The sequence below is a fragment of the Salvia hispanica genome, chromosome 2, assembly GCF_029641045.1.
Source record: "Salvia hispanica isolate PSC_SH4W2 chromosome 2, Shi_PSC_v1, whole genome shotgun sequence".
In the NCBI taxonomy this organism is placed as follows: Eukaryota; Viridiplantae; Streptophyta; class Magnoliopsida; order Lamiales; family Lamiaceae; genus Salvia; species Salvia hispanica.
In genome coordinates, this window is record NC_142693.1 from 570,867 (window position 1) to 585,268 (window position 14,402).

Sequence of the window (14,402 nt, forward strand, 5' to 3'; positions counted from 1 at the left end):
AATCTAAACCGCTCTTCACACAGAACGCCTAACAATGTGCTCAAAACAACATTGCACCCAACACAAAAATTGAAAGAAGACCATGGCACCCTTTGTTGGCAACATACTTGTTCAAATCTTCTAAATAAGAGAACGAACGGAGACGATTCGTGCAGAGAAATACACACATGGATTGCCCGAATGCCTCGATGTAGTTAGTTCAAGCAACGAGTGTAACCGAAGAGATCTTATTCGAGAATGTTGGTTCAAACAAAGAGTAAAGAAAGGCTGCTGAAAATTGGTTACCGGGAGCTCAAAGGGACAATAATGTGATGGAGAATGACGATGGCCATGGTGCTATAATATTGTCCCGTAAATCACAAGATGAAGCCGAAGCCGGACGAGTTGTAACATATCATGTCTGCAGGAAGGCATCCGGCAAATTTGGTGACGACGAGGTCATGAGAGATTCTACACTGTCTATTATTCGGAAATTGGTTTGGATGCAAGCAGCAAGTCTGTTTTCAATATATAGCAATAGAGTTATATGAAATCATAGTAAAAGATGATAGATGGAGTCTAATATTGAGCAAAACAGAGCATAGAAGGGATGGGTATGAGTACCTTCTTGTCCATTCACTGCTCCACCAAAGAACATAAACAACATATAAGAGAAAAACATATATATTAGCATCAGCAGCAACTTCATTGTCAGAAACAATTCAGATTCAGAAACACATCACACCACCCTTCTGCAGTCATTATCAGCATTTGCCTCTGTATCTCGCGATATAACTATTAACTAAGCTGCAACATCATGGACTCGACTCGACAGCTGTGCAGAGCCAATTGCTCCGACATGATGTGTACGCCACAACCCAAATCAAAATCATGAATCTATCACTACATATAAGTTCCATAACAAAATCAGTCCAAACTTCTTAAATACCATACATTTTACAATTTTCATGCAATAAAACCGCGGATAAAATGACTACAACCGTCAAACTCTCTTGGTATACAAATTTGTTTGAAAACAAGTCTGTGCTTCATCTTCTTTTGCCATCAGTTTAAGGAACAAGAAATACTACACACAGCACAAACACATGGCAAACCTGTTGGGAAATTTTAATTTGCAATTTGCAATTTGCAATACAAACACATGCATCCATCACTAAATATAAGTGAAGTGACAGTAGTCTAATAGACAGACAAAAGACCAAGACATAACTACAAAATATAGGAGCTTGTTGTATAAAATGCAACAACAATCAAATCAATCCAGAGTCTTAAATGCCTTACATTTTACAATTTTCATGCAATAGTCATGGATAAAACGAGTACAGCCGTCAAACTCTCTTCTTGGTATGCAAATAACACAAGTCTCTATTTCATCTTCTTCTCCAACCTGTTGGGAATTTTAATATGCAAGTTACAGTGTGAACAAGTAGAGGAAATGAAATTAATTGTTGGTGAAGCTGAATCTTACCAGTGTGGATTTGTAGAAATGTTAATGGATAATACTTCCTTCTTCACCTCAAATTCAAACATATATCCTTCGTCATCCTCCTCCAAAGTCCTAAGCTTCCTTACAGAAACACAAGAAGGAATGAAGCTGGAACAGAGAAAATTAGAGTTTAGTATCTTTGTAAGACTTCACTCACATTTTTCATCACAAGTAAAGTTAGCTCTTTTCTTACTCTTCCGCGTATCATTTATCTACTACAAAAGACTTCCAAAAAAGCACATTGATTCCTAATGAAGAATGAGAATACTATTAAAGTAGAAACGACTTATATTTTGGATTGAAATTTTATACTGATTCACTTTCTTGTACTAAGGATGTAGATAAACTAGGGAAGATTAGACTTACAATTGAGCAACAAATCTAAAGCTTGTGACCATTGACGTAGATGAGGGTGTGACTTGACAACTTGTTCCTCTCAGAGTCAATCCGTAATTTTGGACAGTCGCGAATGTGAAACTCCTGTAATTTGGTGAGGCTCTGCATTGAGGGAAGACCCCTCAAGTTTGTAAAATCAGATAGGCACAACTTTGTCAGAGATGAGAGATGTCCAAACCATTCAGGCAATGCTTCTTCTCCAAAACCCTCCAACTCTAAACTATGAAGAACCTTGAGATGTTGAATTGATTTTGGCAAACACTTCCATACATCTAGCCCTGTCAAAGTTAGTTCACCAAGTGAAAAGTGACACTCTTGCAATATGTAGTCGATTCTCGCATTAATGGCCACTCTATTCTCTTCTGACCATAGCCTGCTAATATCGATCTCCAATTTTTTCAACCTGCGAAAAGGCCAGATATAGCCACTAGAATTGAACATGAATATAGGGACAGCAACAACGGTGAGTTGTTCAAGAAATTGTGATTTTTCCAAGCAACGAAGAAACCTAGGTAGATTCTGAAGGCTCTTTAGCTCCACCACAGACACTTTCTTGAGAAAAGGCGCCAATGGCTTCACCATCATCACCAGCTCATGGCAATCATGAATCTCCAAACTGCAGAGGGATGGAAAGCTCCTCCCACCACTTGGATACGCTATGGACTTCAGATTTCGCCAGCCTCTTATAGACAACTGCTCCAGAGAATCTAGATCGTGTAAACCATCTGGTAATGCTCTCAACATGGGGCAATGCTTTACATCCAATTCAGAGAGACTATGAGTTTTACAGAACAACCAGTCTGGGAGACATTCCAATTTATAGCAGTGGTGTATCTTCAAGGATTTAAGGCGAGGAAATACCTCGCCTTCAAATTCTGTTTGTCTCTCCTCTCGCTTAGCTCAGCCATATTTAACAGTAATATACTTTCAAGTGATGGAAAGATGAATTCGTTGCTATTGCCAGTCCAACAGAATAAAGAATTTATAGACCTCACACTGCTCACATTGCTCAATTTGCTCAATCTAAGAACTTTGAGATTTGGCAAGTCCCCCAATGTCCGAATTTCTTCAAATTTTTGGCAGCTACTGAGTGTTATCTCGATCAGCCTGTCAAGCCTCCTTTTAATAATCCATGAAGGAAAGCTTTTGCCTTTGAATCCTGCAATCTTTAATACCTTTAGCTCTTGTTGAGGTTCAAGGCTTTCCAACAAAGTCACAACCTCATCATCCCTTTCAGCTCACGTGTATGATGTGGCCTCACAATTGTAGCCACCTCTGTAACATTCTAGTGGTAACAACAATAGCATTTCCCTTGATAGAAGTAACGTCCAATAAGGAATTAATAAAATCTTCCTATTCGGGAAGATCTTGATTTCAAACATTATCAAGAATAAGGAGATAAGTTTTATCTTTTAAAGCTTCGTGAAGCCTTTTCAGCATATCTTTCCTACTCTCAGTTTCAATTTTATAATAGGAAGAGGAAGGCAACCCTTCGATGACTTTCTTGAAATGAAAGGTTGGATCAAAATTTTGAGAAACACGAACCTAAATATATGATCCCAAGTGAGCCTCTTTCTTTAGATGACAGAAGACTTTTTCGGATTAGTAGCAAATTTATGATGAATTTTGATTTCACAATTACGGGTCATAATTAGCAGCGTATATAGCAACAAATTGATTGTCACCGGTAAGTAGCAACGACCTTATGTCGTTAGTAATAAATTACCAACAATATTGTAACGGATTGATATTCACTAGTAAGTAGCAACAGACAAATGTCGTTGGCAATAAATTACCAATGGAATTACAACGAGCTACTTTTCACTGGTAAGTACCAACGAAAAAATGTTGTTGGTAATTTATTACCAACAATGTTGCAGCATATTGATTTTCACTAGTAAGTAGCAACAGACAAACGTCGTTGGTAATAAATTACCAACGGAATTACAACAGACTAATTTTCACTGGTAAATACTAACGAACAAATGTCGCTGGTAATAAATTACTAACAATATTGCAGCATATTGATTTTCATTAGTAAGTAGCAACAGACAAATATTGTTGGTAATAAATTACCAACGAAATTACAACAGACTAATTTTCACTGGTAAGTACCAACGAACAAATGTCGCTGGTAATAAATTACTAACAATATTGCAGTTGATTGATATTCACTAGTAAGTAGCAACAGACAAATATCGTGGGCAATTTATTACCAACGAAACTATAGCAGACTACGGGTAAGTAGCAACAGACAATGTCGTTGGTAATAAATTACCAATAAATTAGCAACGGCGAATGATCTGCGACTAATTAACAACAAAAAATTCCACTGGTAATAACTATTTTAATAGAAAGTTGCAAAATATTACTCCCTCCGTCCCAATAAATATGAAAGGTTTGCTTTTTGGAACGAGTTTTTATTTAGTGTTGTTTTTGTGAGTTTTAAAAAAGAAAGAGTAAAGTAAGAGAGAGGGAAAAGTAGAGATAATGTTATTTGTATTTTAGGAAACATTTCATTTTTAACGGGACAACCCAAAAAGGAAAACGTTTGATTTTTAATGGGGCGGAGGGAGTAATTAATAATAACTCTGACTTATATTATTATTATGTTTGTTAATTTTAATGTAAATTAATAATAATAAGAAGAAGACATTTTCAATCATACTCTCTCATTATACAAGTGATTGATTTCCCTTTTATGTTTGTCTAACCACCAATGATTGATTTTGATATTGCGCAAAAAAAATACGTTACTCTCTTTTAATTATTTTATTCTTTTTTATCTCTATCACTTTTATTTTCTCTCATTTAATTGAATATGATTTTCTAAAATCCAGTCTCGAAGAGAAATCAATCATTTGTAATAGTCACTAGACATTTCTACTGTCGGTAATAAAAACAATATTATGCAATCTATTAATACTCCCTTCGTCCTAACTCAAGTGATTGATTTCTTTTTTGCCGTTGTTTTACGAAAATGATAATAAATAGTTAAAGTGCAGAGAAAGTAAAGCAAGAGAGAGAATAATATAGAAGAGAGTGGTATCTACATTATTCTCTTACTAATTTTACTTTCTCTCCACTTTAACTATTTATATCGTTTTCCCCAAACATGTGCCGAAAAGCAGTTAATCATTTGAGGTGAGACGGAGGGAAGTATTAGTTAATTATGAGTTCTCTTTTCTTATTCTTTCTAGTTTTTGAAGCTTTTTGAAGTATTGGTAATATAATTAATCACACAAATTAGCATTAAAAAATGTCCTTATTTTATTGTAGTGAATTGATAAAATTTAAATATAATATAATGACAAAATAAACTAAAATCTTTTAATAAACCATTGTAAGGAAGAGAAGTGATTTATGTAATCTACTTATAATAGTAATTCGGTAGAAATTTGCCGGTGGAAATAAAAGTGTATTAAAAAAATATTGTTTGCATTAAACTAATAATAGATAAATAAAAAATAATGTAAAATAATTTAGAAGCTAGTGAAAAACATATTTTGCAGAAGAAAATATTTACTATTAGCTGATAAAAATAGAGAAGAAAATTTGAAAAATAGCAAAGTTATGTAGGCCTAAACAAAATAAAATAAAGTGTCCAAATTAATAAAATTAAATCCAATCAAGATGAGCCTAAGAGGTATGTCTTGAGCCCAAAGACTCCTAATTATTTTTTATTTTCAGCGCCAGAGATCTTCTTCCTTCTCACGCAAATTTGCAGAATAATTGCCTACAATAGAATAAATCAATTTAAATGAATCAACAATTACTTCCCTAAATCACTCACGCTTAAAAACACGGTTTTATACCCTAATTTATTCCGTCTCCCACACACACACACACACACACAATATTCTTTTTGCTTTTCACAATCACAAAAGAAGTAGAGAGAATCAAGATAGAGGCCAGAGAAGAGGAGACACTACTTTCAATTCTTTCTCCTGAAATTTTCAAGTTCCGCCAAAGGTAATCACTATCACACCATTTTTTTTTCTCCCTTCCTTTTCACAACAATTAAAGGACTCCCCACTCCTTAGGATTTTCGAGAAGAACAAGCCTACTCCCTTTCGATCCTAAGTTCAATAAACTAGAGAAGGGAGAGAGTAAGAAGAAGATTACACTTTTTTTTATACTAGTTAATAACATATGGACACATTGTGCTATAAAAACTACCGTATATCTGTGTTGGTTTGTTCGCATAAACTACAATCAATTTTAACTTTTTTTTTTTGCTAATATGCATTGATGGAACCAGCAAATAATATGTGTATTAATTTTTTGTATTTATAATCGGTATTATGTTTGTATATTAATTACTAAATCTAGTTTATTTTACAATATCCTTGTAATTTATTTGTATTTGTATTAATTTATAAATGTACTAATCTATATTTACTTCGAATCTATAAATTGATAATCTTGAATACCTTTGGATAAAGGATGGCCTCTCCCAAAGATATGAATGCGGCATTTAAGGATGTCAATCTCACGAGTGATGATGGGAGGCTCATCATCTTCCGCAGCAAAAGCTCCGAAGTTGGTAAGTGTGATATATATAAAAATTCTCATAGTAGATTTATCATTTGTAGTAATGTTAGTCTTATTATATTTTGATAAATAGGCGGCAGAAAAAGGTGTTCCTGTCAGTGGCAGTGTGTATGAATCGTTCATGGCACAACACAAGAAGTGAAGACTATAAAAGAGAGGATCGACAATATATGCCCCAATAGTCCCAACACTCGAGTCACTCTAATGCTCCGTCTAGTCGTGTTGATTCTACAGAATTAGAAGATTGATATTTTTTATTTTCACATCGTTACAATTTAAACTCGTAACAACATTAGACATCATGTTTTTTTGAATACATTATTATTTATCAATTACTATATTATTTTTGTCTACAAATTAATTTATTTATTTGATAATTTGTTGGTTTGTTGTAATCATTTTGTTGTAACTGGATTAGAAAGCAAATAATTGTAACAATAATGTGCAACTTAAGCTTTAGATGCCTATTTAGTGCCGAAAATTTTAGGACATATTAAGTGTGCTCCTAATTCGTTGCTAACAATTTGTAACGGACAAAATTTGTTGCTACAGGTTTCGATCCCTTTTTAATGCCAATAATTTAGGAGCGGATTTGGTGCATTGTTAATCCGCTGTTAACAATTAGTAACTGACTGGATTTGTTGTTAAGTTTTCGATCCCTTTTTGATGCCAATAATTTAGGGGCGGATTAGTTGCGTTGCTAATCTGCTACTAACAATTAGTAACGAAATGGATTTCCTGTTAAATTTACGATCCCTTTTTGATGTCAACAATTTAGCGGCAGAGTAATGGCGTTGCTAATCGGCTACTAACAGTTGGTGACGAACTGAGTTTGTTGGTAAAATTTTTGATCCATTTTCGATGCCAACATTTACTAACGGACCCGTTATGTTGCTAGTTCGTTACTAAAATATTAGCAACACAATTTTGCCATTGCTAAAATTTAGCAGCGGGACAGATCTGTTGTTATTCCGTTGCTAACCAATTTTACCAGCAGAATTATGATAATTAGCAACAAGATTTTTCACTAGTAAACCGACAGTTTTTTGTAGTCATTGTCATACTAGTCGTAAGAATATCAACTATTTCCAACACGACATCATCTTTTCCAATGAAAATTGGATCAAGATCAAATTGGTGGCAAGCTATTCATAATGTATATCCACGTTTTCACAACTGATTCAAAAGAGAATTGAAAAAGAAGGAAATTGAAAGAAAACAAGAGCGACATTAGCTGTTGCCGACCAGCGCCGGTTACTCCAATAAAAATTGACAGGCAAACCACAAATGAAAACCATGAATCCATCACAAAATGTAAGTGACAATAACTACAACAACAATAACAACAAAATCAATCCAAACTCTCATGCAATAACACCAGGGATAAAATGAGTACAGCCGTCAAACTTTCTTGGTATGCAAATCCAAATTCGACACAAATCTCTGCTTCACCTTGTTCAGCCAAACCTGTAGGGAAATTTTAAATTGCCATTTACAGTGTGAAGAGGTAGAGGAAAACATATGTAAAAACATGACTAGAATTGGAGATGATGCCTCAAACAAATTGAATATATCCACATTCTCTACAATTATATAAAATATATCAATCAAAGAATAAGGAATTAATTGCAGGTGAAGCTGAATCTTACCGGTGTGAATTTGAGGAAATGTTTGATGCACAATGATTCCTTCTTCACCTCCTCGCTCTTTGGAAGCACCTCAAACTCAAACACAAATCCTTTCCCCTTTTACTTTCTTCTTCTTCTTTAGCTTCAACTTCAGCTTCTCCATCTTCTTCTTCAACTTCATCTTTAGCTTCAACTTCAGCTTCTTCTTCAACTTCATCTTTAGCTTCTTCTACTTCAGCTTCATCACGCAAAGATTGTGTACTATAAATATAATCTCGTTGAGAGGAAAAGTAGCGTTCAGTTAACCATTTTGGGATAAGTGTGTGCAACTTAGACTTGCAAGTTTGCAATTAAACCAAAACATTACAAGTTCATATCTATTTGACTTTAACTTAAATTTGAATTCTAATATGTTTTTGGCCTTTCCAATCACAACACAAAAATCTGCATATTTATTTCTTCATAATCACAATCCTAAATATCATTGCCAGCCAAATGAGTCATAGATGATATTTGGACCAAGAATTTACATACCAAATTATAAGATTATAAGATAAATCATAGAGGACAGAGACAGAATAAAAAAGATGAGAAAAATCACAAAAAGGACATCACACCATATTTTTGTCACATGTTTTCTGCGGCGGAAAGCATGGAAAAATAATATCATAAATTGGATCTTCTGAACTACTATATCACTTATAAAAGAACAGGACACCAACTTCTATTCCAAAATGAAGTTTCACTTTCATATACTATTTCAATTTTCAACTATATAGGATGATGACAAGATCGTTTTTCAAATTCCTATGGTTAAAATACATGTGACAACAATCTAATAGTCAGATTAAAGACCAAGACATGAATATAAAACAGGGAGGTTTCGTTTGATACTAATATGCAAGAAACAATCAATCCAAACTTCTTAATACCTTACGTTTTTCAGTTTTCTATGCCATAATAATGTGTAAAATGAGTACAATCATCAAATTTTCTTACTATAAGAATTTTGGCGATGCTTTCTCTCCAAGAAATTTCTCCACATTTCCTCTCTGTGCACTGCATCATCATTTTCTGTCAACACTCCTGCCTCATCACAAAATTTTATTGTCAAATGTTTTCAATGGTGAAAAATATTAGTATCACACTAGTATAACATTAGATATTATCATAAACTTAGGATTTAAAAAGGTGGGAAAATGAGTGAGAAAAACCACCCACGTTACAAATTACTATGTGAAAAGATTTAAAAATTGTTGAAAAAAATATATATCTTCCACTAATATCCATCAAAGAATTAAAACACACCTATAAATATAAACAAAAATATAGAGAATGGTACATATGTGCTTAGGCAAAACATTACATATTTATTTTTTTAATGTAATATTGTGACAGAATTACTCAAAATAATATAATGAGTAGTACATTTTTGCAATTACCATAAGGTGGGGCATTTTTATTAAAACGCTAAAATAAATGAGATAAAATCGAAATAGAAACAAGAAAAGTTGTAAAAATGAATAAAGTGAAATGGAGGTGAGGAAATAGACATGCAACGGTTTCCGGAAACAAACAAGAAAAATATTGATACTCACGTTGTCCATCAATGTCGATGCGGGCGATATGGGAAATGTCGGGCCATTGGGAAATGTCAAAACATACTCCTGGGCACTCTGAAATACTAAAGTATCTTAACTTAGCGATGCTCTGTATGGGTAGACGCCTTAACTTGTTGCAATTACTTATCTCCAACCCCCATAATCGGGATGACAAGTTTCCTAACCACTCAGGTAACTCTTCCATTCCAAAATTCTCCAACTTTAACAGTTTCAGAGCAGTGAGAGTTTGAATTGATTCCGGCAGACTTTCCCAACCTTCCCTCCACTTCAATTTTATCTCTTTAATTGGGGGTAAGTTGTTGCATCCTTGCAATATGCCATCAACAATCTCCATTGATCCCAGCACACTAAAATCTAATTCCAGGCTATGACTACCAACATAATAAACAGCCGAAAATTGAGGAACGCCAAGAATGCTCAACGTTCTTAGACGGGCCAATTTCGGCAGACAGTCAACTATTCCTGCTAGATTCTGTAGGCTACTTAAATTCTCCAACTTCAATGTCTTGAGCGAGGATCCTACCATTTCACATGGCAGATACACCAAAGCATTGCAGTCCTCAATAACCAACTCTTTAAGACATGTGAGGCTTCCTTCTGATTCTTGTACGCCCATATGTTCCAAATTTTGACACTTTTTTATAATCAACTTCTCCAAAGAGATGATGGTGCATAGACCATCTGGTAGTCCTCTCAAATTGGGGCATTCCGCTATCTCCAATTCCAACAGATTGGGATTGCTTCCGAATAACCAATTTGGGAGGCATTCCAAATCATCTATTCCTTCTACTCTTAGCTGTGTTAGCAATGTCAACTTGGTCTCAAATATGTTTGCCAAAGGCCTGTAGCTCCCAATGTCTCTAATAGTCAACTTTTTGAGAGACGACCGGAAAAGAGCTGGAAAATTCATCAATTGCTCGCAAAATTGGATCACCAAGCACTGGAGGCGAGGAAATAGCTTGACACCACTTACACCCACTGATTCTGTGTGTACCCACTCTGTCAGCCTTGGCATGTAAACCAATTCGAGATTTTCAAGAGCTGGAAAAACAATACATTGGGATTCATGGTCAGAAGAATTTATGGACTTCACATTAGTCAATCCATACAAACCAAGAGACTTGAGATTTGGCAGCTGCCCTAACATTGGGATTTCTTCACATTCTGAGCACCTTGACAGACTTATCTCAATCAAATTGTTAAGTGGTACACAAGAGGAGGTTTCACCCACTTTTTCAACTTCCATCTTTCGAGTCCATAGTGGAAAACTTTTTCCCTTGAATCCATAAATCCATAACTTCTTCAAATTTGAGTGAGGTTGAAGGCCTTCCAACACATTCTCATCATTTGTAGTTTCACCTTCTCTATTCCGATTCCACATCAAGTTCAACTCCAATAACTTTGACTTTTTATGTAGATTTGCTTTCTCAGCCTCTTCCTTATTACCAACCTTTTCCAGCCTAGAAATTTCCAATTTTCCTTTGAGATTGTTCAAACTTCCAAGTTCTTCGAGTTTGTAGCCACTCTTGTCGCCCACCTCAAAACGCTCTAGGGTTCGGAGAGAAGTTAATAGCCCCATCTCGGCAGGCAAATCTACCTCTTCTCCAACACAAAGATGCCTTAAGTTAATCAAGTACTTCAAAGTACTTGGAAGTTGATGTTTCCTTGTTAGACTAAAACAACTTATCTCTGCTCTCAATGTTTGCAAGTGAACCAGTTCACCAATCCAATCCGGAAGACGCTCAATTGTTGATCCCCTAATATTAAGAACTCTCAAATGTATCAACTTCCTGATTGAACTTGGGAACTCAATAACTCCATAACTCTTAAAGGTTAAAACATGAAGACATTTGAACTCTGAGAACATGTTACCACAAATGTTACCCATGACCAATAGTGTTCGCAAATATTTTGCATTTTTTACCAAAACATCCTTTGACTTGTCTTCAAGGAACATGTATCGAATTGGGAAGATGTCAGATGCATTATGAGAACCACCTAAAACAGAATATGCAAGATCATGCACAAGATCATGCATCACACATTCCTCCCGGTCATCATTTCTTGTTGTAATTTGCAGTAAAGAATTGTCTAGAAGTATATTGAAATAGTTTTCTCCCACAAATTCCAAGTCATTATTTCCATCAGCTTCAAGAAGTCCTTCTGCCATCCAATACTCAATCAGTTCCTGCTTTCCAAAACTGCGACCTTTAGGAAAAACAGAACAGTATGCAAAACACTTCTTGAGTGATGGTACAGACAATTCATCATAGCTCAACCTCAAAATATTTGTAATATGAGCTCCTTCATTGTGTGCAAGCCATTTCTCTTCGATTGAGATCCATTTTTCTTTAGATTTACTGCGCAATACTCCACCAACTACGTTGGCGGCTAACGGCAAACCTTTACATCTTTTCGCAATTTTTCTCCCAATAGCCTCAAATTCCAAAGGAAAATCCTTTTTTCCAAAGCTTTTCTCTTTGATAATTGACAAACAGTCTTCCTCAGATAACTCTTTCAACTCGTGTGGATAATGTGGACTCACAATTGAAGCGACCTCCTTAATTCTAGTGGTAACGACAATAAAATTTCCCTTAATAGAACTAACCCCCAACAAGGACTGGATAAAACCATCCCATGCGGGACGATCTTGATTCCAAACATCATCAAGAATAAGAAGATAAGTTTTCTCTTTCAAAACTTGTTGAAGCTTTTCCAGAACACCTTCCCTACTCCCAATTTCAACTTGATTCGGAGAAGTCAATGCTTAGAGGATTTTGTTGAAAAGGACAATTGGATCAAAAATTTGAGAAACATGCACCCAAATATGTGATCCAAACCGATTCTTTTCTTTTAGGAGATGAAAGACTTTCCTAGTCAAAGTAGTCTTCCCCAATCCTCCCATTCCCACAATAGCATGAATAGAAACACGTTCATCAGTTGTGATACAAGCGGTAACCTTTTCCACTATTTCTGACAGCACTTTATCTCTTCCAATAAAAATTGGATCAAGAGTGAATGAGTCAGTTTCACGAGACACATCAGGCAAAGTGGGCACATTGGTGGCAAGCATCTCTTTGAGGCCAAGATCCGCAGCCTCTTTGTTAATGACCTCCAAATTCTCATTGATTTCTTGGATCCTAAGAGCCATATTTCGGGAGCGTGAATATTTAACGCATGGTGAGGAGAAGCATGAGAGTACCCTTTGTTTCATGGGTTTGATATGCTTGTAGAGGAGATGATAGTTGAGCTCATCCAAAATGTTGTCAGCATCAAAGGCCACGTTTTCAAGCTTCTTAAGCCAGCTTGACGGATCCACCGGGAATGGTACGCATCTCTGCATCGTTCAAGAATTGCTGGAGGGTACTCAAACGCTCAGTCAGTTTTGCAGCTTCTTCGTTGAGGCCTCGGACAAGTAACAACTCTTTCTTGGAAAGGTCGATGAGGTTTTGAACAAGAACTTGAAGGACAGCGGCGGCAGCTTCTCCCTCCATTCTTTCAGCTGATAACTGTGAAACAGAGAAGGTTTAGAGTTTAGAATGGAAATGGATTATTGGAGCAACGAGGAAAAGAGAGTAGAATTGGAAAAAATTACCAAATCTGAATTTTGATTAATGAATGCTAATAACATAATTGAATTATACAGTACTATTAAATTTAGTGGCTGAGTTAAATTGTGAATTATATGGGCTGGGCCTAATTTTTGTATTCTTTTGGGCCACACATCATGTTAATAAACTTGATTCTCGCGCTAGCTATTTATAAGCCATACGGGCCTGAAAATTGATGGCCTGGTTCCAGTGAGTGGGCCTCATTATTGTAACGACAAGTCTCCTATTACTGCTACTCCATTTAGCAACTTGTATTGATTTTATTAAAATAACTCCTACTTCCATCCCAAAGCAAAGCTGATACTCCCTCCGTTTTTTTAAAAATAACTAACTCTTTTCATTTTAATCTGTTTCTTACAAATAGCAACTTTCAAACTTTCTATTTTAGGGAATCTTTACACCCTTATACACCAATTTATTTACCATTTATACCACTAATAAAGTGGGTCCCCACTAACATTAATTCCATTACTTTTTTTCTCTCTCTCTTACTTAACCAATTTTTTCTCTCCCTTTCCTTTATTTTACCAATTTTTCTCTCTTTCTCTCTTACTTTACCAAATTGTGCATTAAAATCCGTTGACAAACTCATAGTTTAGGATATTTAGGTGGGTGATTAAAGTGCAAAAACTTGATTTCTGCGAACACTTTGTGTTTGGGAAGCTTCATCGCAGCAAGTTTCCAAAGAAGAGGGTTCATCGAACGAAGTGGACACTTGACTACATTCATATGGATTGTTGGGGTCCCTCACATGTTGAATCTGTTGGAGGACACAAATATTTTGTGTCGATGATTGATGACTACTCGAGAATGACTTGGGTGATTATGATAAACATAAAGGTGAAGCATTCAAGAAGTTCAAAGATTGGAAGACTCTTATTGAAAACCAGAGAGGGAAGAAGATCAAGCGATTGAGAACAAATAACGGTATGGAATTTTGTTCATCTGAGTTCAATGAGTTCTGCAGGAGTGAAGGTATCGTTCGACATCACACTATTAGACATATACCACATCAAAATAGTGTGGCAGAACGTATGAATCAGACATTGTTGCAGAGAGCAAGATGCATGTTGTTTCATGCTGGTTTGACTAGGAAGTTCTGGGC

General features: G+C 35.5%; 2 protein-coding genes and 1 long non-coding RNA gene across 3 annotated transcripts in view; all 3 read right to left on the reverse strand.

Annotated features, from left to right (window-relative positions):
* LOC125201006 (disease resistance protein RGA2-like) overlaps nucleotides 1-14,402 on the reverse strand; it is a 71,381-nt gene that overhangs the window by 51,818 nt on the left and 5,161 nt on the right. The window lies entirely within an intron of this gene.
* LOC125197185 (putative disease resistance protein RGA1) lies at nucleotides 1,868-12,837 on the reverse strand. The gene is made up of 4 exons (XM_048095899.2): nucleotides 12,527-12,837; nucleotides 9,810-12,415; nucleotides 2,744-3,041; nucleotides 1,868-2,657 (listed from the first exon to the last, which is right to left on the reverse strand). The coding sequence occupies exons 1-4, from the start codon at nucleotides 12,835-12,837 to the stop codon at nucleotides 1,868-1,870; spliced, it is 4,005 nt and encodes a 1,334-aa protein (XP_047951856.2).
* On the reverse strand, nucleotides 7,721-8,220 carry LOC148931280 (uncharacterized). Its single transcript, XR_016135465.1, has 2 exons — nucleotides 8,086-8,220; nucleotides 7,721-7,903 (listed from the first exon to the last, which is right to left on the reverse strand). It is a non-coding gene; the product is annotated as an uncharacterized LOC148931280 (long non-coding RNA).

Bases quoted from the DNA above. Each gene is read 5' to 3' on its own strand.
- LOC125197185 (XM_048095899.2), bottom strand. From the start codon at position 12,837: ATGGCTCTTAGGATCCAAGAAATCAATGAGAATTTGGAGGTCATTAAC. The intron at 3,042-9,809 runs GTAATTGCAACA...TAAAGATTGCAG, and splicing joins ATTATGGGGGTTGGAGATAA to GATTCAAAGGCAAAAGCTTT. The intron at 2,658-2,743 runs GTATTTCCTCGC...TAAAACTCATAG, and splicing joins AAACAGAATTTGAAGGCGAG to TCTCTCTGAATTGGATGTAA.